This window comes from Gasterosteus aculeatus, chromosome 12 (assembly GCF_964276395.1).
Source record: "Gasterosteus aculeatus chromosome 12, fGasAcu3.hap1.1, whole genome shotgun sequence".
Classification (NCBI taxonomy): domain Eukaryota; kingdom Metazoa; phylum Chordata; class Actinopteri; order Perciformes; family Gasterosteidae; genus Gasterosteus; species Gasterosteus aculeatus.
Genome location: NC_135700.1, coordinates 5324309 through 5351713, shown reverse-complemented (window position 1 = coordinate 5351713; position 27405 = coordinate 5324309). Strand labels below are relative to the sequence as shown.

At 49.7% G+C, this 27405-nt stretch overlaps 1 protein-coding gene across 2 annotated transcripts; it reads left to right on the top strand.

Annotated features, from left to right (window-relative positions):
- The first annotated feature begins 4298 nt into the window (after positions 1 to 4298).
- kctd15b (potassium channel tetramerization domain containing 15b) lies at positions 4299 to 26950 on the top strand. Of its 2 annotated transcripts, none has more exons than XM_040161361.2 (5): positions 4299 to 5194; positions 7269 to 7444; positions 12718 to 12862; positions 16698 to 17003; positions 23695 to 26950. In XM_040161361.2, exons 1-5 carry the CDS (start codon positions 5186 to 5188, stop codon positions 23851 to 23853), a joined length of 795 nt encoding a protein of 264 aa, XP_040017295.1. In that variant the 5' UTR covers positions 4299 to 5185; the 3' UTR covers positions 23854 to 26950. The 2 variants fall into 2 exon arrangements, with proteins under 2 accessions (XP_040017295.1, XP_040017286.1); XM_040161352.2 differs by having other exon boundaries at positions 5160 to 5654.
- Positions 26951 to 27405: the final 455 nt, after the last annotated feature.

Sequence of the window (27405 nt, the reverse complement as noted above, 5' to 3'; positions counted from 1 at the left end):
AATTTGGTGGAGTTTGGTCAAATATTCCCGATCGGGCATCCAAAGATCCTAGATGGCGGCTATTTTTCAAGGTGGCCGCCAATTGGGTCTCCAAAAATTGGTTTTCTTAATAAAACTGTCTTATAAATGCTTGTATCCTAATTTGCACAATTATTCCACTATATTCCCCACTATTACTTACTTACAGCTTGTATATATTCTGTGATATACAGTCCGGACCACATGATGGCAGCAAAATAAATTCCAAGTCAATCTGATCCAGATGTTGATCCAGAAATGTGTTTGTCAAGATGGAATCTATTGTGGTGGCTCAGTCGCGTTTGAGGAGAGAAATGATTTAGATGTGTTTCACTTCAGCCAGTAGTAAAGGTTGATCCCCCCGTTAACTCTGTATCTGTAGAGAATACGGCCACTAGTTCCCAACCTCTGGTTTGAGACTCTGCTCAAGAAGTAAAAGGTGTGTGTTTCTCAGACATATCTAACCCTTTTCCCCAACTAATTACAAGCCAAGCATTGAAAGTTCTACTTCAGTAAAATGTAGAAATATCAGTATTTCCCTCCTACCAGAGTCCACGGAAGTATATCAAACAACGTTTTTGACTGCACTGTCTCAACTTAACTAAGACAGTGCAGTCAAAAATGTTGTTTTTTATGCTGAACTCTGCTCAATTTTGAGACACCTCATATAAAAAATGTTTATTTTGCTTCTTTATCTTCTGCTAAATTTAACAAAGGTTGTCATTAAATAATGATCCATTTGCATATTTCAACATAACATTCCAGATAGCAAAACATACTTTATGAAGGTAATCAGCAGGGTTCATTTCAATGGAATGTCTATTAGTTATTTTAAACCATTCACCTCCAGTGTTTTCCTTTGGATACAAATGTCTTGCGCAGGAGACCGGCCCCCCTGGCTGTTATATCACTACATATTATAGTACTGGATTGTACTAGTTTATGAATTTACCAGTGTAGTAGGGAGCTCCATTTAACTATTCCACACGCCGCTAGACAATCCGAGATTGCATCATATTACATTTGAATTGCAAAATAACTACAGATGTCCCTTTAAACCCAACAAAGTAAAAGTAGGGTGGTCGACGTATGAATCAGAATTCAATGGAAGCTCCAAACAATCCCCACATACAAAGTTGTACTACTGGAGCGCAAAGCAGCGCGGCGCTTGAAGACATGAACGTCGACTGCGTCAGGGTTCAATGCGTGCTAACCCCGAATAATCACATTGATACCTTGACGCCACCGGAGGTCACCGCCGTGGAACCCGCAGGTAAAGAATTGACTCATAACGGCACATCTCAGAGGAACACAGAGCAAGAGAGCGGGCGCACGCTTTTTACCGGAAAACTTAATTGGCGGCATGAAGCACTTGAGGGAATCCTGTGCCGTGCTTGTTAGGTGTTTGTGTGCAACGCAGACACCTCGCGCGCTATTAATAAACAGACACCCTCTACCTCCCTCTCTCTCCCTCTCTCTGTCTCTCTCTCTCAGAGATAATGAACAATAAGTGTCGCCGCCGCCGCTCAGACATCAAGCGGGATGTCAGATGGCGGGAAGAGCGCAGCGATCGACAGCAGCCGGGCCTCCACGAGGCACCGCGGCGCTACTGAGAGTTCTCGATGTTCTTTTCAAACCCCCCCCTCCCCCCGGTGCCGCAGGGGGGACAGCGGATCTGACGGGGGAGACTGTCGTTCAGGGAGAGTGTGACTGATGTTTGTCCTGTGTGGTGTTCCAGGTGACCTGTGTGGGTCACCAGGGGCCTTGGATGCTACAGGTGTTTAAGGGAACAGATAACACAAGGCAAACGAGTTTTTGTTTAAATCATTTGCATGCATTTCCAGATGAGAAATCAGAACGTTCCCGTTGTGTTTGCATATCAGAGTCAGAGGCTTTTTGTTGTGTGGATTTTGGATCTCTCTCTGTGTCCCTCCATGAATCAGTCAGTGCTGTCAAACGCCGTTAAGAAGATAGATTTATGCCGTGTCTTCAGGAATAAGAGGATGTTTAAATCAGGCCATGAATGACTTGTGTTAAATCCTTCAAAGCGTAGAGAGGAATGACACTGGAAAGTTTGCTGGACGTGTGCTGCTGAAGTGGAGATTCATGCCTCGCATGAGGAAATTTGCAAAATGACCCAAATGTTGGAGACACCACATGGTGAGTAGGTAATAAAATGTGACGGAAAACAGCTGATGATTACAAACATTGAGCCATTTTGTTTTGTTCTATGTTATGTGTAAATATACAAAAAAGGCATTTAGAAAATGCTACATTCTGATCAAATGAATAAATAAACAAGTGGAGATTTTAGAAGTAAAATTAGCCCCAGATTTCAAAATGGATTTTATGAAAGATTAGAGGAAAACTACACGTTATGTAAATATTTACTGCGACCCCAAAAATATAACATTTTTTTCCTAGGTGGAAGCCAAACCTTTAACCCATGAATCCGTGAGGTACACATGCATCCACTCTGTGTGATGGTTTATGTGCTAACCAGCAGATGGTACTATGTCCCATCTCCCCGCGATCAGCGACTCACACAAAAAGCAGAAGGCCGTGATTCGTCACAGTGAACCTAAACAACGGCTGTTTTCCAAAACACTTCAACAAGTTGCTGCTTTTAAGTTGGATTGAGTGAATTACTATCGTCACAATTATAATACTGCAGCGTGAACTGTGAAGGAGAGTTTAGCCACATCGCTGCCACTGAAGAGTAAATATGTTAGAAATGCTTTCCAAAATGGCCTCTAGCACAGTGAGGCCGTGAGCACGTGCTGGTGGACCTACAGGGCAGAGTTCATATTCTGATGGGTCGTGAATTCATTCATTCACTCCGGTAACACGTGATGTCTGAGGGAGAATAATTCTCACTTCAGCCTCGCAGTAAACGTCTTGACTTAAAATTAAGTCAAATCTATATTGATTTCATTTCCACAGGAAAAGTGTGCGCGTGATTGTGCGTGTGGGGGAGAAGGGGGGCAGTATTCAAACAAACTAGAGCAGAGCTCCATTGGGGGGGCAATAATCTCACTGCTGAGGTCAAAAGGTCAGATCTGCATTTTGTACCCTGAAAAAAAAAGAAAAAGTAACGTTTATATTTCAAGGGTCCTTTCACCTGCTGGGGGGGGGGGGGGGGGGGGGGGGGGGGGGGGGTAATATGTGGCTCTGCAACGTAGCCCAGAGAGCCCATGCAAATCCTTCAAGATGACCTACTTCTTCCCCTTTCGACATAGACACTCCGCTAAAATCCATAAATTAAGGAAATTAACCAATGGGGACCCCGGGGCCACTTTGTAAGCTATTTAAATCTTTAAATTTACAACATCCCTGCATACTTCATGTAATTGAACTAACTCCGGGCTTGTTTCCTTTAATGAGAGGCAAGAAAAAATAAAAAATTCCCCTCCGGTTTGTACCTCTGGAAACAACAAATCTGTGCCAGAGGGGGGTGGGGGGGTTTGCTCTGAGGTCTTTCTAATTATGAAGACTTGAGAGGAGGAGGAGAGAGACCAGCACACGGCCCGCTGTCACCTCTTATTGTTCAGATACCTGCGATGTTGAGCTAAACGTGCCCCTCAGAGTCAACAACAGCAGACATGATCAACAAGAAAACACGTTTCATCTGACTGATAAACAATAGAAAAAAAAGAAGATAAAAAAGAAAAAAGGTGAGACTGGTTATCTCCTGTGGACCAATAACAACTTCCTACACTGGTTGGCGCCAAATATCAAGAAAAACGAGCGCTGCAGCTCCGTCTGGATGCCGGTACAGAGTAATTACCGGGCCTCAATGTAGCCTCAATTATTCACCGTTATTTACCCGCTAATAAACAAACGTGCAAATAAATAAATAATCGTCTCCTTGGCGTTTGCACCTGCTCGACTACCCCCCCCCCCCCCCTCCACCCCCACTATATGTGCTCGGTGCACGCGCAGGACTTTTAGTGTCTTTGGAAAATAGCAATAATCATATAAAGTCGCATTCTCCGCCTCCATGCACACAGACACACACCAAAAAATAAAAATAAAAGTCTGCAGGCTGCCTGCTTTCATTGCAGAGTGAAGAGTGAAGAAAGGAGGGGGGGGGGGGGGGGCAGATATCTCCATCTAAGCCCCCGCGCTATAATTGAAATGGCGCATTTGGCTGCAGGCGGGCTGTGAGGGCGCTCTCTCCGCAGCGGCGCGCATGCATGTCCGCAGACGTCATTTGATTTTTAATGGCCTGCAGGAAATTTGGCGTTACCACTCCAGACATTGAGGGAAGAGAGGGAGACAGAGGGAGACAGAACCAGGGGGGAGAGAAAGGGAAACAAGAGATGGGGGAAATACAATAAGATATTGGTTATATAGTTAATATAGTTATCTATCTATATATATATATATATATAGATGTTTTTTGTACTGGGACTTTATCAACAAGTTGCAGGTGCCTTTATTGCCTCGTTAGACTCCCCATTGGGGATGCAGACGGGCGCGTTGTCCCGGTAGCTGGACCCGCCGGGGGACCTGTTACATCACACGGAACGACGATGATGCAAATCTGCTTTTGGCCGCTCTGAACCCATTGAGCGACAGTTTGCCTGTTTCCGACCCCCCCGTCCTGGAAAAGAAGATCACAACTTCACACCACTGAGGGGAACTGGTACTTCAGCGAGGGAAGAAGAAGAAGAAGAAGAGACAAAATACAAGTTATTATAGCTGTGCAGTCATAATTTTTGGGAAAGGGGGCAGTGGTAGGGGGGGGGGGGTATTTCACGTCTTTTCTTTTCTTGAGAAAAGTGCCTGAGAGAGAGAGAGGGAAGGAGGGAGGGAGAGAGACAGAGGGAGGGAGAAAGAGAGAGAGAGAGAGAGTGGAGTTGAGCTAATTGTAGCCTAATCCCATGGCCCAGAGGCACTCGGGCACCCCGGAGCAGGATTTTTCTCTTTTCGAGCTTCGCTCTGTTATTTAGAGACGGATTATTGGCTTTCTTCTTCTCACAACAAACCACAGGGGCAGTTCCGTTTAGGCAAAAGAAGAAGAAGAGAATACGCTGAAATACGAAGCAGGATTCCAAACAAGAGCGCACATCTTCTTCTTCTTTTCTCCCCCCCCCCCTCCTCTCTCCCCTATCTCGCGCGTATCCAAATAAGAGCGGCGCAGAGGAAGGAGACCAGCTCATCCATGTACAAGGTAAGGACGCTTCCCCGCGCGCCTCGCTGCGGGTCGGAGACCAGCCGCGCCGCATCGAGTCCCCCCTTCTTCCGCTTCTTCTTCTTCTTCTTTTTTTAAAGCCGCAGAGTCTCTCGGCGAGCCGGTCCGTCCCGTCCACAGCCCCTAGTGTCTTTTTAAAGGGCAGTTTGGTGTGTTGTTTTGAGGGTGGGGGGGGAGGGGGGCGTGGGGGGTGAGAGAGGGTGGGGGTGGGGGTGCCGATACACAACAAGAGACTCGTCTGTTCCCGGGCGGGCCAGTATCTATAGGTCGGTGCCGGAGCCGGACGGCGCCGCTGTAGTTGTGCCAACGAAACTCGGGCGCGATTCCTCTGGAGAACCGAATATTTGAAACGTCGCGTTTGCGCACGCGGAGCAGCAGCTGCCGGGTTCGATTCCACCGGCACGGATTTCCTTCTGGACCCCCTACGATGTTTGAAACGGTAGGCTGAGAACATTTTGAAATGATCATAGAATGTGTGTGTGTGTGTGCGTGCGTGTGTGTGTGTTTAACGCGCAGCGCAGTTTGCGAAGAGTAGAGTGTCGCTGGCGCTAAACAGCCGCGTGCACGCATCCCCCTTTCGACACACTTTGACACGAGTGGGTATTTTATTTTATTTTTTTAGGATAAAGCAAAGCGTGAAGGGTCGCACGTGTCGGGATGATGTGCTTTTAATTTGCGAGGGAATAAGGCGCCATGTTGCTATTTATAGGGCAGCGGGCTATGTGGTGTCAGCTTGTTTTGTGTAGCCCGACGTCTCCGTCCCGCGGTTACCCGAATACGCATCGCGTGACGGACCCTCGGATAAGGGTCGCGAGCGGAAAGTTGATGGTGCTCGTGCAGCGGCTGGAATTTATTTTGTGTGAAGGAATTTATCCCATGTGTGTGTTTGTGTTGTACGAAGAGAGACGCAATGAAATGATTGAAATTGTCATGGACTTTGCGATGAGTGTTGGGTCTTCATCGATGGCTCCACGCTCGCGTAGCCGATACCTCGTAATTGCATTGGTTAATTGGTTAGTTGGTGGAGGAACACGGCGAGCCACAGAGGGACACAGAGGGAGACAGACCGGTACGGGACAGCCCAGTGCCGTAACTTCTGAAGTATTTACCAAGTCGTTTGGTTTCTCTACGTCGAGCGGCCGCAGCGGCCTCCGCTCCACCTCCTCGGCGGCAGAAACACCTGGCGGCTGCATTGCGTCCATTCAGGGCGCGAAGATGACGTGATCCGAGTGGGCTTCGAACCCTCGAGCATCCGCCTGTATGAAAGTTAACTCGACCAACATTTCGATTTACCCAATGACTTAACGACACGCATTACAAGTTAAAGTCACGTAGTTTACCCGGTAACTATAAACGCACGCACGCGCGAGACGAGGGGGATCTCACCGTGCACGTGATCTTACCATTATGAGCACGGGCACAACGGCCTGTTCACGTGTGCGTGTGTGTGTGAAGTTCAGTTGTAAAGTTGTCACTATCTGTAGTTGCACCCAACCAGCCGTCGCCCCGACCCTCCGGCGTGTAGCCGTGTGCCGCGGAGAGAACGCCCCCCTCGTGTTTGCCTCACTCTGGGATTGGTGGTCGCTGCGTCTGGGCGCATCACGTCTAACGCGTAAGGCGACCTTTAATTAGAATATTGCTGCAGCAGTTTGTTTTATTCCCCTGGAGGCTGACACCTAGCATTCCTCCCTCCCTCTTTCTCCCTCCCTCCCTATCTGTCAATCTCTCGGCCTCCCTCTCCCTCCCTCCCCCGGTTCTCTAATAAGCATCCTCCCATCCTCGCCTCCGGTGCCGCATGAAATAGACGCAAACATACTTAATTAGAGCGCTGGCAATAATTTCCCAGCTAAATATGCGACCAGACAGACGTGGAAGCGATCTGATGCCGCTGCGAGAGGATCCCATCCAGTGAAGGGGTTCACTGTGCCGCCGCCGCCCGCCGCTGTTTGTCGATCCGGCTCCGCTGCCGCCCCCCCCCTCCAACCCCCGCAACCTATCAACCCACCAACCCCCCTCCACGTCTCCCATGGCTTTTCTCTACACTTGCTTTCAGGAGGGAAGAAGCATGTCACGGCTGTCTCTGACCCGGTCCCCGGTCTCCCCTCTGGCCTCCCAGGGGATCCCACTGCCGGCTCAGCTGACCAAGTCCAACGCCCCGGTGCACATCGACGTGGGGGGACACATGTACACCAGCAGCCTGGCGACGCTCACCAAGTACCCAGACTCCAGGTAAGGCTCTTTCCCTTTTGGCTGTCAGCGGCGATGGAGCTGGTCTGTGTTTTGTCTTCTTTTTGTCGGACGTGTGAAGCAGTGAGGGGAATTGTCGTCTTGTCAAAAAAGTCCTCATCTCGCAATAAAGTCTCCCGTTGCACATTATGATGGTTTTCTCGATTATTCTCATTCATTTGTTTCTATCTCTATGTAACAGCTTTATTTTGCATGGTTAATATTATAATTTGGTTTTAATTTGGTCCTTTTAAGGATAGATGCTGTTGACGAGTCATGTATCTGACGGCTTTAAGTCAACTTCTAAAGCATTCAATGTCAGAAGCTACCGGTTTGTTATCTTTTCAAACCACATGGAGACACTGTCATTATCACTCTCGGGACAATAAACATGTTTGCCTTATTATTTTCATTGTTTGACAAATACCTTCAAGGCTTTAATCCACTTTCACACAGCAGTTGTATTTTGGAAATCCAGCTGCTGTCAAGCTTTCTAGTGCAGATGCTTTCTGGTGTTTGAACATCCCTCTTTCTTCAGACAACATAGTCGATGTATTTTTCTTCTCCAATAACCCAGAGCATGGTTTATTCTGCAGTCAGACTTAGAGACGTCGACAGCTAAAAGCGCAGTATTTGTGTGGACGGTAACACAAAGGGACTCCTGCTCTCTCCGGCTCTTCTCGCGCAGCAAACAGGGGCTTTTATTTTTTTGATGCCATTGTAGGATTTATTCACGATGATTCAGATTGTGTAAGAGTGGATGGTAATCCACCCTCCCACTTTGTTCACGCTTTTAGCTCAAGTAGCTGATAAAGTATCTCTGTTCTCTCCTCGTGTTTCTTTGTACTTTTTCCACGCTGTCCTCGTTTGCCGCGTTACACAGCCTCCAACCCTGCGTCAGCTGACGGAGCCCCATGTGGGCCAAGGTAAACACTCGCCGGGTTGTTGGGGGAAAGCTGCCGAAATTGGCCACGGGAAACAAATCCCCGTAATCCCCCCGGTGATATAGAGTCTTGATCATCCCAGAGGCCGCTGTCAGGAAATCCCTGACAAGTCTCCCTCCATACCTGACTGGTAGGATGGAGAGTGAAGATCATCCCAGACCAGGACGGTGTGTTTTAATCCAACGTGCTGATGTCACTCGGATCCACATGGTTCTGAACTGTGATCCGAGGTGTTTCATTTGCTTTAAAGCCTCTTTGAAACAAAGTGCCATTCCGAACGTTTTGTTGTTAATTGTGTGTCATTATTAGCAAGTATAATTATGACACCACATCAAAATTAAAATCTCCATAATTCTATTTGATCCACGTAGGCAACGTGCACAGCAATGCATTTAAAGAAAAAACCCTCCATAATCAATATATTGTAATAATATATATGCTGGCACTATAGAAGAGTTTACATCCACATCTCAGTTGAAATGATCCAGTTTTTGGTAATAACTCCACCAACAACTTGTTCATCAGTAAATAACTAATAGAAAAGAATAGTCAGAGGCAGATCAGGGCGGGTCTTTGCAGAAAGAACTAACTAGCGTAGATAATAGTCATGAGAATAAACTCTTACGCACAGACATATTGTGTCCCATTGGTCAAGCGTGCCGACTGCTTTAAAATCAGCTCTATTTATTTATACCGTATATTATGGATGTATATAGTTTTCAATTTGTAGTTGCATTGTTTTTTCGTTTCCCCTCTACTGTTCATCGTTACTGAGGAGTTATATATAGAGGGGGGGGGGGGGGCACGCAGGGCACCTGCGAATGGAGCTCACAGTCATGTCAGAGCCCCCAAACAATGTTTTTACAGTGGGAGTAAAGAGCGGAAACCAGTGTGAGTGCTGGATGAAGTCCCCCCCCCCCTCTCTCTCTCTCTCTCTCTCAGCCTCCTCAGTGTACAGTTGGCCTCAGGCGCTCCACTTTCCACTGGAGCCAGTGAAGGGGGGGGTGGGGGGGGGGGGGGGGGGATTAGGATAATGGCTGACAGCAGAAAGCAAAAACAATTACCCTGGTGTTGAGATAAAGGTCAGGGCTTCGGCCACGTCCCGCTCCGGAGGGGCCGAAAAAATAAAACATTGAGAAACGTGCCGTCCGGCAGAGCCGGGGTTCAAGAGTTTAGAGTTGATGATCACTTTTAATAGATCGTCCCCTGAATAATGCAGCGTGCCAAGAGAAAGTTAGTCTAGTAAGTAATGTGTGGCCATTGATCTTCCTCTGCGCGCGCCACATTAAGGGACAAGGGGTCATGAAACATTGATGCGCGCTCTGTGCAGCTCTCACAGAGGACGGCCGCAGCCTCACTTCAACAGAAGCTGAGGAAATTAAGGGGGAATGTTCCGGAGACGAGGAATCTATTTTGAAAGACCTCTGGACTATTTATCCTCTTTTGAGGACGACAGATCCAAACTGGCTCTTAGGTCTTTCGGTTTGGGAGAAATCCCTGTAAATTAACACGGTAAATAATGTCTGGTAGTTTACAGTTGGCACTATATTTCCTTTTTATTTCTATTCCACCTCATTGGGCCTCGAGTGATTTTTTGTCTTGGGTTGCTTTTTTTTAGAAACAAGAAAGACACAAACACGTCGCGATCTGAACTAAAACAATTAGTTGTTTGATAAGACTTTTAGTTTTAATCACTGAACATGAAATAATAATGAGACTTAATTGTTGCTGTAGCGCAGGAAGAGTAAAAGTTGTGAAGCTCCAAAACAGCAGAAGAAATGTTTTCCCAAGCTGCGGCGAGCATCAGAGTCAGCGCCAGGCGATGCACATCGCGGACCCTCGGAGGCAAATATTGGGCCTACACGACGACGCCTGTTCCCCGAGGACCACTTGCTGCTGCTTTGCAGAGATTTGGAAAGCTATTCAGGCGTTCATAGGGACCTGATATCAGTCATATTATCCAGCAAAATGAAAAAAGGAGGGGCTTTAGCCACACCCCCAGATCCTCCCCAAGGGTCGGCCCGCAACGCGATGACCCGACGCTGCCGGGGCGTCTCGCAACTCATCAGGCGTTGATTAGTGTGAATCCAGATAGCGTCGGTTCTTGCGTAAGGAGCGAAACCTGCCCTGTGCCCCCCCCCCCCCTCTGTGAACACGCCTCCGGCAGCCCCGAGCGCCGGCTGGCTGTGAGCGAGGACGCTGCCAGTTATTGCCCACCTATGCTGCCCTCGCTGCCTGGCCTCACTTGGCACCGGCGGGGTGGGAGATGTGAGCTGTCCTTGATCACCTCCCACACCCGCCGTCCTCCCGCCCGCCGCACGACTCCCCGTGTATTTCTAGGGAGGTCGCTCAATTTGTTTCCTGCTCCTCTCGGCTCTCGGGTTTTGTCTCTTTCTCTGCCCCTCTTTCTTCTTCTTCTTCTTCTTCTTCCTTCCGTCCTTACTTGCCCTCCGCGTTGTTTCTCCACGGAGTTCTTTGTCTGGTTTTCCACATTGTTCTCGGCCATAATCCGGCTTGTCCGTTTGTGAGTCTCCTCTTTTTAATTTACTCGTGCCTTTTTCGCTCTCCCTACCTGTTAAACCCCCCCCACCCCGTCCCACCACTCCAATTCAGGGATTTAACTGAAAGAGGGAAAAAACTGAGGAGACCAACAGAGAAAGAGAGAGAGAGAAGGGGGCTGGGGGGGGGGGGGGGGGATCGGGGGGGTGAAAAGAGGGAATGAAAAAGAAAAACAGGCAGCATTTTAATTGCTTTTTAAAAAAGTGGAGATGAAAAACAGAGTTAGCCTGCAGGGGTATGGTGAAATTCTAGCTGGAAGAATTGCAAGACCATATGAGAAAGGAACACCGCAGGCAGAACAGGGAGATGAGTATTGGTTTTTTATAAAGCATTTTGCATCGATTTCCAGAGAGAAAAGCGAGTAAGGGAGAAGGATGGAGACGGAAGGAGGGAAAGAAAGGGAGAAAAGGGATGGCGAGAGGGGGTGTGGTGGGGGGGGGGGGGCGAAAGAGAACCCTCTTTGCTCAGCCTCTTCACTCGAGTCAAAGAGAAAAGAGACTGGCCGACGCAGTGACAAAGTGGAGGCATGTTCCTGTAAATCCGGAGGAAAGATCGAAAAGACCCCCCCCCTCCCGACCCTCCCCGCCGCCCTGTAACAGTCCGGGCGTATCAATGCTCATTGGCACATGTTTGATTCTCATTGTCATTGCCCTCCCAGGAGAACTACTCCCAGATTTAAAGCTGAGGTGTCGAGCTGCGTGAGAACAGAAGTTTTCACCGACCCTATCGAGGCATCCTCGATACCCCACAGACCCTAACCGGAAAAACGCTTTCAATGGTTGAGACGAGGGGTTTAGCATATGCGAATAAATAGAGCTTTTTAGACCAGAGAGAGAGAGACAGAGAGAGAGACAGAGAGAGAGACAGACAGAGAGAGAGACCTGCAGGTAAGCGGGAAGGAAACCACACAAAGACGGAGGGGGAAATGAATATCTGTCTCCAGGGCGCGATAAAAGTTTAAAGATAACAGCCGCTCCCATTCTCTGCCTTGATGAGCCCCCCCCCCTGAACCCCCCACCCCCATAGCCGACTTCCACCAAGCCCGGAGTGCAGCAGCACCGGGGAGGAGCGGGTTAAACGTGGGACGCCACAAGCAGCGACAGTGTTGTCAGTGACTGTTTTTAAAAGGGGAGATCCCCAAAAAGGCAAAATGTTGTCCACAATGACGCGTGAGTCACGTTTCCCCGGCAACGAATGTGTGCCGTTAAAGGCCGACGTGCTGACCTCGTTCGCCGCGAGGAGGCCCAGTCTCACCGCGATGTGCATCCCGGTTTAGAATCCCGGATCGCAGCAGATTATGACGGAAATGTAGTTTAATTTAATAATGCAGAGCATGTGATGGATTGTAACTACAGCGGGGGGTGGTTAGGGGGGGGGGGGACTGTCAAATGGGGGTAAAATATCTTTCTATTCAGACGTCCTCCTTACAGAAGCATGTGGACCGCCGCCATTTTTTACCTCAGTTTCACCCCCCGCCCCTCTCTGACAGACGGAATAATAGAGCTGTAATGCCACATTCATGCTATTAATTTCTGTAAGTACAAGCGGTGAGCGTGTGTGTTGTTGTAATCTCTCCACAGAAGGGACACTTCAAACAAGTCTGGAATGGAGCAAACGGTGCCCGAAGCCCCTTGTTTCAACCTGGGATGCTAATGCATTTCAAGCTTAGTGCTAATAAAATTGAAAAATAAATGGAGGGTAATTGTTTCATGCATTTGAAGGGAGCTGGCTCTCACTCTGTTTCCCTGTGTGTGTGTGTGTTTCAATTCTCAGAATCAGTCGCTTGTTCAACGGCACCGAGCCCATCGTGTTGGACAGCTTGAAGCAGCACTACTTCATAGATCGGGACGGCGAGATATTCCGCTACATTCTCAGCTTCCTCAGGACCAGCAAACTGCTGCTCCCGGACGACTTCAAGGTACACCGCTTGTCCGCAGCGCAACAGTGTGAACATGTTCATTTATTAATGCCCCTACCGGTCAACACCTTACTAACATGGGTCCCACCCGGAGAGAGAGATGGATGCCAACTAACATGCGTTCTGTCCGTTGCTCGGGCCTGTATCACACTGCACACACCTTCCTCCTGTTGAAGCATCCGTGTGAAAGAACTGAAACCGTACACAGAGTCCCTTATTGCACAAGATTAAATGATCCGAAGCCCGTGGATAAGAGCCAAATTCTGTCAGGCCCGGTGTCAAATAATGCGCTCCGGGGTGAACTGAAGAATTCCCCAACCCGACTTGCCAGATGCTACACGTCAATGATCTGAGACGCCGTCACTGGAAACTGTTTGGTAAAGATGTCTTCCCCATCGAGAAGAACCTTCAGTGTCCTTCTAAGAAATACTCTTCGGTTGTGATGGAACATCTACGCTAACGTCTCCAGGAGCCGCCATCATTCTCACGAAACAGTCCCCTCTCCCGTGGGTGTATAAACAAAAGCGGGTGCAGGGTTGGAGGTGAGGCCCCCGTTCACTCCCATCAACCCAGCCCCGGCTCAATGCGGCACGGCTTTAAACCAAACCAAACCGCTGAGCGCCACGTTGGGTCTCACGTGTCCACGCAGCCGTCAGCAGGAGTTGTTTCCTACGTGCATTCTGCTCCTCACTTTCACTCCACCTTCACTCGCGTGACCTTTCCACCGGGCTGGCGCTTGTTCATCGCCCCCCCCCCCCCCCCCCCCTCCGCGAGGAAATGCGGCGAGGCCGAACCGCTCGGAGCCAGCGGGCGAAAACGCACGCATAGTCTGAACCGCAGCCAAACAACCGACAACAGAACGCGGGATGAAAGCGACGTGTACTTCTCAGCAGATAGATGTTCTGACTCAGTGCCGATTATTTTTTCCCTTTATTCCCCCCCCCCCCCCCCCCCGTCTCATTCCTGTGAAGTCTTGACAGTCCAATCAGGCACGGCGGGTTGAAGGGAACACATTGGACTTCATTGTTTCAACTCATTATGATCCACCTTCGCGTAAGCCCTCGTTGATCCGCATACCTTTTCAATTTGAAGAAGGGGGGGAAAAAAAGAAGAAGAAAAAATGCAAATAGTGCGAGGCGGAGTTGAGCGTGTCCTTATCTGAACACAATCAGACTCGCCGTCGCCCCGGGGGCCGGGTCTGTTCTGCTGCTGGCAGCCGCGGCGCTGTGTGCTTTGCTAAATCAATGTGAAAGTCTGAGCAGAGAAGGGGAAAGAAATTTCTCCAGCTCACATCAGTGGAGCAAAATATTCGCCATTAATATCCGCCCCTCGTCTTGTTATTCACACTGTAATTAATCACAAGTAGTGTAAGCAGTGCTCCGTCGTAGCGACGGCGAGGTTGTGAACCGTTAAGAGAGGGTTCTGCTCGGGCCCTTTGTGTCTCGCAAAAAATCAATAGTGCTTTCTTTCTTTAGGTATTTAATACGGGGAAATAATAGCACGGAGCTCTGGCTCTCATTTGTTTGGTGGGTGCATTAGACGGGAATCGGATGGACTCTTTGCTCCGTGGCGTGTTTAATCAGCAGCTTCTACACGTGTGGGCTCCGGTCCTCCGACTCCCTCACAGGGACAGCTTTGTGTCCTTTTCCCCGTCTTCCTGCCCTCTCCGTCTCTCTCTCTCTCTCTCTCGCCCTCCCTCCCTTCCTCTGTCCTTCCCCGAGACGTCGCCTTGCCGGCGGGCGATCAGGTCGGATCATTATTTTGAGGCTCAAACGGGCTGTCTGGACACGGGGATCGGAGGGGATGAAGCGACGCGGCGAGCTGGCAGCGCGCACAGCGGCCTGGACGGGAGTCTCCCTCTCATCCTCACCTCGGCGCTTAGGGTCGCTGTGTTGTTCTCTGCGCTCGCTCCGGGATGACTAAAAGGGCCCCGCGGACAGACCCCCTGTTAAAAACATGTCCATCCGCCGCTGCAGACCTGTGAAGGATGAGGGGCCACACTTTGATGCAGAGTGGCGCCCCGAGCGGGGAGCGTCGCCGCATGAGTTTGGTCGGCTGCAGCGAGAGGGCAGGAGGGAGACGGAAGGAGACAGGGAGAGAAAAAGAATTGGGTGGAGGAGGGTGGGGGGGGGGTGAGGACCCCCTCCGCTTTTTTTGCGTTCTGAAATCTTAAATATTAGACCGTCAGCTTAAGATGTGTTGCGTCAGCGCTCGTCCAGATGGAGATACACGTGCGCCGGGCGTCTGGGATGAAGGCGCAGTTTAGATGACGGGGGAGGGAGGGAGGGTCGGGGGGGGCAGCGAGGGAGAATTTTCAAGGCTAAAGAGTCTTGACAGAAGCAGCGGGGTTAATGAATATGCTGTTTGCTGCCACGCTCCGTTTCTGTACCCAGCAGTGGTGAGAGAGGGGGGAGACGGAGGGAGAAAAATATATTCTCTTTCTAGATCAGGGCTCAACAACCAGAGCCAGCAATGATACACACCACACAAAACACACAATGCCTGACTTTTTGAGGGCGTTTGGATGCACGCCATGTGACAATAAAAGTTCAAAAACCAAGAGTGAATAAAGCTGTCGTTCTTTGTCACAGGGAATCACTAATCAGAGCCCAGATTTATTCATTACTAATTGTTCAGCAGAGGTATTTGCCGTGTTTACGTGCGGCCTAATTAAATCTTGTTCTAATAGGAGCTTAACACCGGGGCCGTGAGCCTCATTAACATAAAACTCCCTCCGTGCGAGGAACGCATTAACATGCTCCTTGGTCTCCACGATTGTCCTCGTGCTCACTTGCACATGTCGTCTCCCTCACCTCCTCATCGGGCCTCCAATAGCGAAAGACTTCTTCTTTTTTTTTCGACGGCGGCAAATGATACCGCCATCTGGTCTTGTGGGAAATTAGAGGCGCGAGCGCCGGGGCGAGCGGCCCCCGGCGAGCCCTGCCCGGGAGGCAGAGGCAGGCAATCTGCTGCAGACTGTCTGCACACAGGAATGCACCCTCCCACTTCACTGGAGCCCCACCGACGGCCTTCCTGGAGCCGGCTCGCTGAAACACGCCAACGGGCTAGCGGCGCTCTGCCGAGAGCGACTGTGGTTTGCTCATCGCGAGCGCCGTCCTGTCGGTTCGGAAGGCCATCTCGCCGGATCTTTGTTCATCGCTCTCCTTTGCAGAACACGTTTGAAAGTGAGACACCAAACACTGCGGCAATTTCAAATTTTGCAGCAATGAGACCAGGTTCCCCCCCAACCACCGGCCGGGTCCGTGAGTTGTACTTCGCTCTGTCCTCCAGCGTCAGTTCTTGTTGCAAAAAAGTCAAAAACCAGGATGACATTGGCCAAAATGTGCAGACCTTAGTCAAGGAACCAAAGAGACGTTGCGTGTATTTCTTATACATATTATATGACGTTCAGTTGTGAGTCAGACGTACTTCTCTAACTCTACATAGTTTCCTTAACCGGACCAATTTGCCTCCTGGGAAGAGGGAAGTCTATTTGAAACGGATGTATGCATATAACATGTATTTATTTTATCATGCAAACCATTGCTTGTGGATACGTTGCAGGAAGAGGGCCCTCGCACCGCTGACAACAAGTCAATGGCTCAAACATCCGCCTCCTTGCTTGTAGACACACACATGTAAATGTTTCCTAAGCCGTTGTAGATATGGGACATGTTGGACATATTCATCATGGTGTCATCCGTTGCTGCATGCATGCCTTTACCACACAGTTTCATTACTCTCACCCATGTTTCTGCACAATACTGTGTATGTGTCGGGTTTTGTCCTGGTTTTTGTGGCACTTCGATAGTCACTCGTGCATCTGCTTGTTCAGGACTTCCACCTGCTGTACGAGGAGGCGCGCTACTACCAGCTGACGCCCATGATCAAGGAGCTGGAGCGCTGGAAGCAGGATCGCGAGCAGCGGCGAATGGGGCAGCCCTGCGACTGCCTGGTGGTCCGCGTCACGCCCGACCTGGGCGAGAGGATCGCCCTGAGCGGCGAGAAGGTCCTCATCGAGGAGATCTTCCCGGAGACGGGAGACGTCATGTGTAACTCGGTCAACGCCGGCTGGAACCAGGACCCGACGCACGTCATCCGCTTCCCCCTCAACGGCTACTGCAGGCTCAACTCTGTCCAGGTAACACATTCAACACACGCGACTTGTACAAAACAAATACCGCAACAATCTAGTTGTAGCACTTGACAACAGTGCTCATTATTGCAAATTAGGGATTAGAGCAAAAAGTTATAGATCCAGTATGTTGAGGCGAGAGGCTACAAGCAAAAAACGTTTTTCTTGCACTAGTCAATTGGGGCTCTTTTGCCCTTGTCTACTTTCTCTAGTTAGACTCGTAGTCAATTGGGCATCACATATTCCCTTTTTGCATTTATGTAAGTGGTGAATTATTCAAGTAGCAATACAAGATCCCTCTCACTCTAATATACTAACCAAATCAAACAATCATTTTCTGCTTCACCCAATGTTCAAATATCTGCTCTGCAAGTCCATGCAAACTAGCACATTTGTGATCAACTGTGGAAGTTTCACGATGGAATCTGGCAGTTAGATCGTTGACCTCGTGCAGCGCACACAGATTCTCCTGCAATGAAACCCGTGTGCGCGTTTGCCCTCGACACTACTTCAGATTTTTCGGTGGCTTTGGCGTCGGAGATGTTTTACGGCATCAAACACGCTGCCGTTACATAGTCCGGCAAAGGGTTCCGCTGAGCGAGCAAACCGTTTGTCACCACCACCCTTCAACACATTTGTACTGTGCGACCACGGACCTCGATGGCAACTCAACTGCTCCACCGAGCTTCAGCTGCCGAGCGTAGCGTACATTTTTCTTTTCGGGGCTCATGAGCCTGAATACCGGCTGGAAACCTTGCTCCGAGGCAGTTTCCCTCATCTGTGGACCCTTGTCACAGTGGAGAAAACAGCTCGTCGTCACTAACCGAGATAATAGCCCCTCCGATGGAGCTACAGTCAGTCGGTTGAGAGATTTCCATTAATCTCCCTGGCTTTTTGCGTAGGAGAACCGTAGTGCGACAGGCCTATTGTGCGTTATTCTCCAGCTCCGATCCCCTCCAGTTGACCGCCGAGCCCAGTAAAGCAGCAAGAAGTTCAAAAGTAACTTCAGGAAAAACTAGTTTCTGCCGCCTTGTTACCCAGAGAAGTTCCCGCGAGGGGGAAAACACAACAGCCTCACACCACGGGGCTCGATACATAACACACTTCGGTGCCCACAGCCACGAAAACGGGCCAACACATAAGACGAGCCTCCCCCCACCTACACGCTCGTTCCCTCCAGCCCCCGGAGGCAGCGTCTCCCAGGCAGGCTAGCGCGCTCTGACACCTGCACCTCCCTCCTGCCGGCGTGAGAGACCACCTCCGGGGAGGAGAGCCCGAGCGGGACAAAGCACGCGTGGACTGCGGCCAGGCATTTCCTGCGGGAAAAAATTAAGGAAGAGGAATGGAAAGTGTGGGTGCGTGGGGATGGAGGGGGGTAGTATGCATAATTTACGCTTTACTCCTTTTTAAGACACAGCTCCTATTTTTTTATTTAAAAAAGAAAGGAGACTCCAATATAACGCCGCCCGGGGCGATTGAAACACACGTATTGCATTTTTTAATACCATACTTACAATTTCTCAAACAGCCTAAACCGGTTTATACTTCTTTTATAGATTTTTAAATGACTTGCAATATAATTAATTGGCCGCATCAACTAACACAACATTTTCCCACTCTGTTTACCAGTGAGACTGGTTGTGGGATGTGAGCGCGTCTCGCTAACGTGCTCTGAAAGGACGTTTTTTTTTTTTTAAATAGCTCCGTTCTCTTTTCTTCAATTGGGCTGCTCCTCTGAAGGTGAGCGGAGACAAAAATCCCCCGTTTCAGACAAACCGCTACCGGAGGGAAGGCGGCCGGATATCCGAGGTTTCCTCTTTGTCTCACGATATGGCCTCGCTCGGTTGAGGTGGGGGTTCTTTCAAAGATTTTGCCTCCTTTTGAGACCCACGGATTCACAAAACTATGTAAAAAACAAACCAAGGCACACATGTGCGAGCAGAGTGGAGGGGCCCGGCTCATTGACTCCATGTAGCTGAGGACGCAGGGAGCCCATGGAGGCGTTTTTTTCGTAGTAAGGGGAGATGCTTCCAAACAGCTCTTTCATTCTGTCCTCCCTCATTGTTGCGTGAAGGTATGAGAAAGTTGGGAAAGTGATCCCCGTCTCACCCGTAAGACAATGAGCGTCTGATCCTTTCCCAGCCCCGGCCCCCCACCCAACCACACCCACAGAGGAAGAATTATCTATTCTATCCTATTGGCTGATGCATTATTAGTAGTATGTTGTATTCTACAGCAGTTCCTTTAGTTTGAATCAGAAAGGACATCTTGAGAGGGAAAGTTTTACTGTATTAAAACATACGCTGTTAATTCAGCCCCGTCCTTCAGTCCTTCATCTTGTGTATTTAAATGTGAGAGAGCGAGGATAAACAACTCCACCTTGGCGGGAGATTCTCCATGAAGTCATGACTGGAATTTAGGGAATTAATGTGAACCACCTGCTCTGTGATGTACATCCAGCGGGGAGGAACAGAGAGAGAAGCAAAAGGCGCTTAACGGAGGGGAAACATTTAGCCAAAGAGCCACAGAGGTGCACACAGACACACACACACACACACACACACACACACACGCACACACACACACGCACACACGCCTGTCCCAGAGCTACAGCCGAGGCCCCTTAGTTCAATGCATCACCGTGATGAAGCACTTGGATCAGAGCAGAGCCAATCCGTCCTTCATCACTGTGACAGTGGCGGCGGCTGTAGAGAAGCGCCCCCTCCTTGCCCCCCCCCCCTCCTCCTTTGCTGCCCAGGCGGCGAACGCAACACATCGCAACGCTCTCTTACACGTCACCCCGCCACTCCATCAATCCTACGCTGGGGTGGAAAGAGAGCGAGCGCCGCTCATCAGAGCGGACGGGGCCACACAAACGCCTGGGCTGAGCTCCTCAGAGAGGCGGAGCAAGACATCGGCGCCGCTAAGGTGGGGTTTCTCTGCTGAGCCCGCGTGGTCCCAGCAGGCAGCACATACACCAGCAGTATTTGGAGGGTAAGCAGTTGCCCCTAGATTAAAAATGTCCCTGTTGGACGCGGCTTGGTTGGATAGGGGAAAGACCCTGGACACACCCAAAGAAACGGTGTGGACCCAAGAAGGTAGAGGCCGTAGACTAAAGAAAACTGTACAATGGTTTGGCCAAAACACTGTCTTATGTTGAAGCAACGTAACCATTTTGGGTTACTGTTCTCTCACAACCACCATTTGTTTGGTTCTTTGGTCTTTGTCTTCCACTCGAACGGCCTGGTGTGTCCATACTGAAGGGTGCCTTGTGCTCGGGTATCAGACAAAGCGTACAAAGACATTTTGACATGTCAGTTCTCATTCTCAATCTGGCCCCAGTCTCTAAAAACACCAGGCAACGGCAGCCTCTAAATACACAGACGCCTTCAAATCACACTAGAAACACGGCAGGAATCACGGCTGAACCGCAGAAGACAAAGCGGAGCGCAGAGAATGAAAGCACATGGAAATGAGGGAGAAAACGGGGGACAGGTGAAGACAATCAGGGCGGGCAGATGCTCACACAGGAAGTGCAGTATGCAAACCGAGAGACCACGGTTTGAATACCAAAATAAAACGGAAACATTTATATAGGATTGTGCGCTTGAAATGGTAAACGGTATAAGATCACTGTACGCTATTCATTTTCTCTGCGGGCAAAAACTACCAAACTAGGCAACTCACAGCGCAAACATTAATCGATCCCGTCACATCAAAAGTTGTTATTTGAGTGATTTAGTTTCTTCAACCATCAATGAATGAGAAAAGGTTCCTGAGTCCGATGATGTGAGATCCTCCCTCCTCACAAGTGCTTCCACTACTGACGCTAGCGTCACTAAATTACCGCGTGGATGCGTAAAGAGTTCTGCCTCGTCGGCTCCACGAACACGCGCGACGTGCTGCAAACGCTATCAGAAGACATCAGAGTGTCAAAAGTGTTGGTTTGATCGCCGTGATTCCTCCAAAAAGCCGTCAGATGCCCCAGAGAGGGAGAAGGAGTCGGAGCTTCTCGGCCGCTTCACGGCAGACGCTTGCAGTGAGCGGAGCCATCAATCCTCCTTTGCCACAGATTAAAGTGCCATGCATTGTTAAACAAAAGCGACCCCCCGTGAGGGCGGCGCCCATCTCCAGCGTGTGTGTGTGTGTGTGTGTGTGTGTGTCAAACGTGTCAATCAACCCTGAGCCCCGAGCGTCTCCGAGCGCCTCCGGAGAGAGGTGTTCCGGTGGCCATCAATATTACATGGTGCTCCGGTTTCCAGCCTCGAGACTCATCCACTTTGATTCCACGCCCCCCCCGCCCCCCCCCCCCCCCTCTCGCCCCCTCCCCCAACACGCGGTGCTGCTGGGAGGTTACAGGATACAACCCCGCTCCTCATCCCCCACTGGCCACCCCAGGTTTGAGTGGCAGCTCAGTGTGACGGTTGCATGCCGAATGTGTTTTTTGGGGGCAGATCCCTGTGCAGCCGAGTCGACCCCCCCGACAGTGAGAATGTCTGATTGCGTTTCAGATGTGTGAGAGACGCTTTTATTCGTCTCTCTGCTGCGATCACACGTAGGACAAAGGAGGCATGAAGAAGTGCTGGGGTGGAACTTTAAAACTTTGCTAAAGTTTTGCCATATCGCCGACAAAAATCAGCACGAGTTCACCGTGAGCCGGGGTTGGAGCGCCTGCGGCCCCAAGCGCGTTGTGCTGCTGAACTGAGCCCCAGGATATGTTTTAGTTTGTTTTAGGTGGGGGGGGGGGCTTTACTCTCAGCTGGGGTTGATTTCAGGACATTGTCCTGTGGACATTGAAACCTTTCTGATGAATACTTTATTCAGCGTGTTGTTTATCCCCCCCAGTGGCACTAATTCACTGTGTCAAACTGAACGTGGAGATCTTCTTCTTATAGTCATTACAGTATCCTTGAATCAGTTACAACTATCTGTAATAATATCCTTAAGTCTTTTGTGTTACCACGCATTAATGATAAAAGTGTTTTCACTATCTTCATTGATCGGGCCATGCTCCTCTGTGACCAAATCCACTGCCGAACATGGCGGTCCCACGCGCGTTAAGAGATGATGGGGCGGGGGGGAAACGCAATGTGATGCAACGATCAAAGCCCGCTATGTAATAGCATTTCCATAATCGCTGGGCTCCTCCGTCTTCTGTCATGGCTTTGGGAGTGTTTGATGCTTGGGCAGGTCTCTTAATTAGCCGTCCTCCCCATCAGCTGTCTGCCTCCCCTTCTGTCTCCCAAATTGCAGAATTTGTCGTCGTTGTCATCGTATGGCCAGAAGACGGAAACAGGGCGGGGGGGCAACTTCCAAGTAGTCACTTCTGCTTACAGGCAGCATGTCGGCCCCACATTTCAGTTTAACTAGGGAGGGGGCTGTGAGTTTGGGAACGGTGCGTTGTGATTTCTATCACATATCATGTGCATTTGTTTATTTGTGCCTGTGATTCATCCGCTCTAAACTCCAGTCCGGGCGGAGGCGGCTGAAGCTCCTCGACCCCGTAGGCCCAAATGCCCCAATTTCTCGCCCTCGGTTTCTGTAATTAGAGAGGTCATTCTGCGCCACGAGTGTATGTGCGCGTGGGCATCTGAAGAAACCGATCTATTTTGTGTGAACTTTTCTCGCTCTGCATGTGGAAGGAGGGGAAAGCCCTCGGCGAGACCTTTCATTTCCATGCGCTGCACACTCCATTAAAAGGGACGGGGGAATAAGTAAATACACAGCACTCCCCGCACTGGGATTTAGATATACACCCTCAAAAGAGAAGAAAAAAAGAAACATCCCACAAGGATTATAGCAGATGAGGAGTGAAAAGGGGGAGGGGGGGGGGGTCTCGGAGTTCACGTGTTTGCGTCTGAGCGTGTCTGCGTTCTGGACTCGGACGCTAACGCGCGCCGTCCTCACGCGCAACGCCCACAACTCCCCATCCTCATTCCCTGCACGTCGCTCTTTCTCCTTTCGCTCACGGACCTCGCTTCTCCTCTCACCCCGGCCTCATTACTCAAATTAGGAGCTGCAGTAATCACCGCGCGGAGCCCCCTTAACACACCTCGCTCTCGTCATCCCTTTGAGCTCATGCCCCTCGGAGCAGTAGCCCATCCGGCAAAGGCGGCATGAATATTGCAGAGCTGGTGGTGTAGAAGGGCCCCCTGGTTTTATTACTAACGTGTGATTGTAATGACACACTGATGTGATGGAGAGCCGAGGTTGATGTGATGATGGGTAGCTATCAAAAAGTGGTACCTGTGAGCTGCTGACGCGAATCTCTTAGCACAGAGACCAGCAACAGCTAGCTTGGCTCCAATGCTAACATCCTCCACAAACTAGCAACACTAAAGAGCCTTATTTAGCACCTTGTATCTTGTTTCATTTTTTTTTTAAACTACAGTGTAACAGAGACAATTGCAAATTTACACGGGATTAGCCAATGTAGCTATCCTGTGCGAATGAGTTAGCCAAGGATACGTTAGCCAAATTTACGTTAGCCGGCAGCTGGCTTTAGCTTTACGCTTAGCAACAGACACAAGTGGTGTCAATCCACCCGTTTAACTTCCAGCAGAAAAGCAAAGAACAGTATTTACCAAAGTATTAGTGTGAATATCAAGCAGCACCTCTCAGTTACATTTAGCTCTGTTGACATGGCACTTCTTTTATTAATGGCCGTCTCTTCACCTTCCTTCCTCTCGGCCCTCAGGTCCTGGAGCGCCTTTTCCAGAAAGGCTTCAGCGTGGCGGCGTCCTGCGGAGGCGGCGTGGACTCGTCCCAGTTCAGCGAGTACGTGTTGTGTCGCGAGGACCGACGGAGTCTCTGCCTCAACACGCCCATCAGGATAAAACAGGAACCGCTGGACTAAGGCATCCTGGGAGAGGGACTGCCGGCCCTACCAACGCTCCTTCCACCCCCCCCTCACCGCCCCGTCCTAACTACCCCGTCGCAACCAGCCCCAACGCACCGAAGTATTAGCGGAGGCGCGTTAACCTCGCCGCCTCTGCGGAACTCTTAAGGGGAATGTAGTACCAAACCAAGGAGAAAAAGAAAAAGGTTTTAATTATGTGAAATGCGCCAGAAGAATCTGGGACTGTGATGAAAACAGCAACGACGACTCGACTCACGCAGCTCACTTGAACCATTTTAGCACCGTCATTGGTGGATTTTCCCCCCCCCTGTAATTCTTATGAGAAAGAGGTTCTCAACCCTTTTTGGAGTGACACAACTGGCCCCTCCTCCCAACACACACACACACACCACCCTTCTTCTGTCAGTGGTGTATCACCCGGTTGTGTCGGTATGAGGCCCATGTCTGGTCTGCTGAAGGACAGGAAAGCATCGGCAGACAGGACACTGTTAAGGATGGCAGGAAGAGGACATGATCTCATCTTGCGGATCCCCCGAAAAGGGCCCAAATCGACCCTGAGGCCCCCCCCCCTACTCTCCACACAGGCCTGGCTGCAGACGACCGGGCGCCTCGCCGAAAGACAGCATCGTTCGCCAAACTGATTGTTTATTACAATTTTCATTGTTGTTTCTAAAGTATGTTCTTCTTGATCTTTTTGCTGTTCTTCTCATGACACGGTGTAAACAATTATTATTAATAGGATTCATTTTAATGTCTCTCTTTTCCTCTCTCCAATATGAAGGATGTATGAACGTTGTATTCATTAGGCTTTGAGAGCTTGCGAAGGGAGCGATTTCCTGGCAGGAGCTTCAGAAACTCGGATGCCCGCAGGCTATGTGGCTAAAGCGATCTGGTTGGCAACGAATTCGGAGCCGGAAAAAAGTCCCATTGTTAAAACAGAGATGGAAGAGAACCTGGATCTTAGGAAAAAACAATAAGAAATGATAGTCCAATGTCTAGCACACATACAAAAAAGTGCTCTGGAATTCCTGCCTATTAGCTGTAGAACATATCTCGGGTCTCTGATCTGGTGGGCGAGAACTTTTTCCTCGTATTTAGCAGAAGTTTCAAGAAATCCAGGTTGAAGTTGCACAGGCTCTAAGTGTATTGTGACTTTGTCGAGTTAGAATGTTAAAGGCTTAATGACCAACGTGGAGGTTTACCAGTATGTCTCATGATCCGCGAGGGGACGTACTCTAAATGCTCAAATGTTTCTTTGCACTTAAATCGTTTCTTACGGCGCTGGTCGGCCCCGTTCCTGCCCGACACTTGTTTGAACCCTGTCAAGCAGTTTTATTGTCTCGTGTTTCACTAAAGCGCTGAAAACAAACAGAAGTTGTGTCGATTTTGTCTATATTGCGAACGCCATTTGAGTCTCCATCTGTAACAGTTTATAGCTAAAAAAAACAAGAAGACACGATGCAGTGAAAAACTGAACAGAATGAAGAGCACCAGAGTAGCTCACAGTACCTCCGGACTAAGTTTGAGAGACAAAGTCTTCGCCTGTTTTAATACTGTCACTTCTAAGCCCAGATTAGTCCGACGGTTCTTCTCATGTATGTATGGCAGAACCCGGTGTGAACCGTACTCCCGGCCTCCTCCACAAAGAGGCGAGTGGGCGGCATTTACTCTCTCCCGCTCCCGTTCTCTGGGCCTTATTCTCAAACATTTCTGCATCAAAGACAGAAATACAAGAAAGGCCAAGTCTTCAATGCTCTGTATTTGTGTGTAACTTACAGATGCCGTTTCTTCCACTCTGAAAGACTGATAAAAAGGAGAAAAAAGAATAGAGAAGCCTATTCTGACCGTTGTGAGCACTGGCGTTTGTTTGAGTTTAAAAACGGGCCTTAGCTCCTCCGACTACGCTGCCGCAATATGTGCTCTCGCCGGATGGCCGTTGATTAAACAAGCCTGACGGGAGTCCGGAGCCCCCCCCCCCCCCTCCAGAGGGTCTCGCTCACAATCAGGCCCATCTTTGTTCTGACCTGCGCCTTTGCATCCAGTCGCCTCAAAGGGAATGGTCAACAAGGCCTTTTCATGTCGGGCATTTCACAGCGCTCCTCGCCCCCTCCCTTCATCCTGCCTCCCTGAAGGCTCGCATCTCCTCCTACCCCTCCCCATGGCCACCCCGCTGTGTCATCCCCATCCCGGGCTTTTCTTATTTCTCCAAAAACTGACCGTGGCCCCGCCGAACCGAACACTGCTGCAGACCAGAACTGATGAGTCAAACGCGAGTGCACCCAGAAGCTACTGTAGAGGCAGGCGACTCGCCCCCGCTGGTGTGTGATGCAGTCGGTACGAGGCGTGGAACGCCACCGCGGTTTGTCCTTGAGCAAACACAAGCCACGTAGAGAAAAGGAGCGTTGTAGTGCAACCACACGTCTGCAACTACTGCCTTTTCTGAGAAGAAGGAAGAAAAGGCGCAGTTTCTCACCAATGTGGCATTTAGAAATCACAGAATGGACTTTGGGATAAAAAACATGAGCGGTCGTTCCCACCTGAGCGTAAAGCGAGGAAAAGGAGCACAACTGGCAGTTGGGGGCTTCTGCCTGCGATGAGCGAACCAGGGGGTCCCACTTCCCGACCTGCCGTTTGAGTGAAAAGTCGAGTGCAAAAGGTCAACAAACTCTGCAGGTTTGGGAACTTCATAGGCATGCCCGTCCCCCCCCCCCCACATCCCCTCTCTCCCCCCTCCGGATGAAGTGCTGGTCAGCGTTTCGGCCAGCTCACACAGAATTCACGCCACCTCGGAGGCGGGTCAGCTGTACAGTTATTGTATATTGAACTACAAGGACTCGGGGGTTTTACTGGACCGCCGTGTTTTTCAGAGACCCCTCGCGTAAAAAAAAACAAGAAAATGCAAAGAATACAAAGCGTCGCATTGTGTACATATGGATTCAAACGTTTCAAAAGGGTATAATAAGGTGCAAATGTATATTATTTAAAGTGTTTGAAAACAATTAGACTGTGGTATTAAAAGGGCATGTGTTCATTTGCGGTGTCTCCATTTGACTTTTCTTGCATATTTGCGATAATAAAAGGATGTACTGATGTATACCTGCCTGACGTGTGTCTCATTGCTCAGGCAACAGGAATCTTCTGCTATTATTACGTGTGCAAAGTGGGAAGGTCGTCTGCGGGGCCGACTCCGGATCAGCGCTCCACGGCTCCGGAGGGACTGAGGAACCCCCCCCCCCCCCAAAAAACAATACGCTCCCATGCTCCAATATTTTGCACTGAGTTAAACAGTTTGGTCTTTTCAGAAATGCTTCTGCTTAATTAGCAGCAGAAACCTAAGGGGACTTTTCATCAGTTTGTACTTGCATGCATGTGCAATGTTAGAAATGGAAATGAAGCGGGCTGAATTAGTTGACTTTAGTAAAGCGTCCCCGCATAAAAACACACAGCATCTTATTTTTTCTTCTAAAGAGTAAGAAATGAGGGAGGGAAACATATTGCCTGGTTATTGAGTCATTTTAGTCAAATTTACATATTTTTTTTATTCCTGTT

What these genes read in the sequence shown, in the direction of transcription:
- kctd15b (XM_040161352.2), top strand. An exon ending in ACCAAGTACCCAGACTCCAG is followed by an intron (nt 7,445 to 12,717) that starts GTAAGGCTCTTT and finishes TTCAATTCTCAG; the next exon opens with AATCAGTCGCTTGTTCAACG. An exon ending in GCAGGCTCAACTCTGTCCAG is followed by an intron (nt 17,004 to 23,694) that starts GTAACACATTCA and finishes CTCGGCCCTCAG; the next exon opens with GTCCTGGAGCGCCTTTTCCA.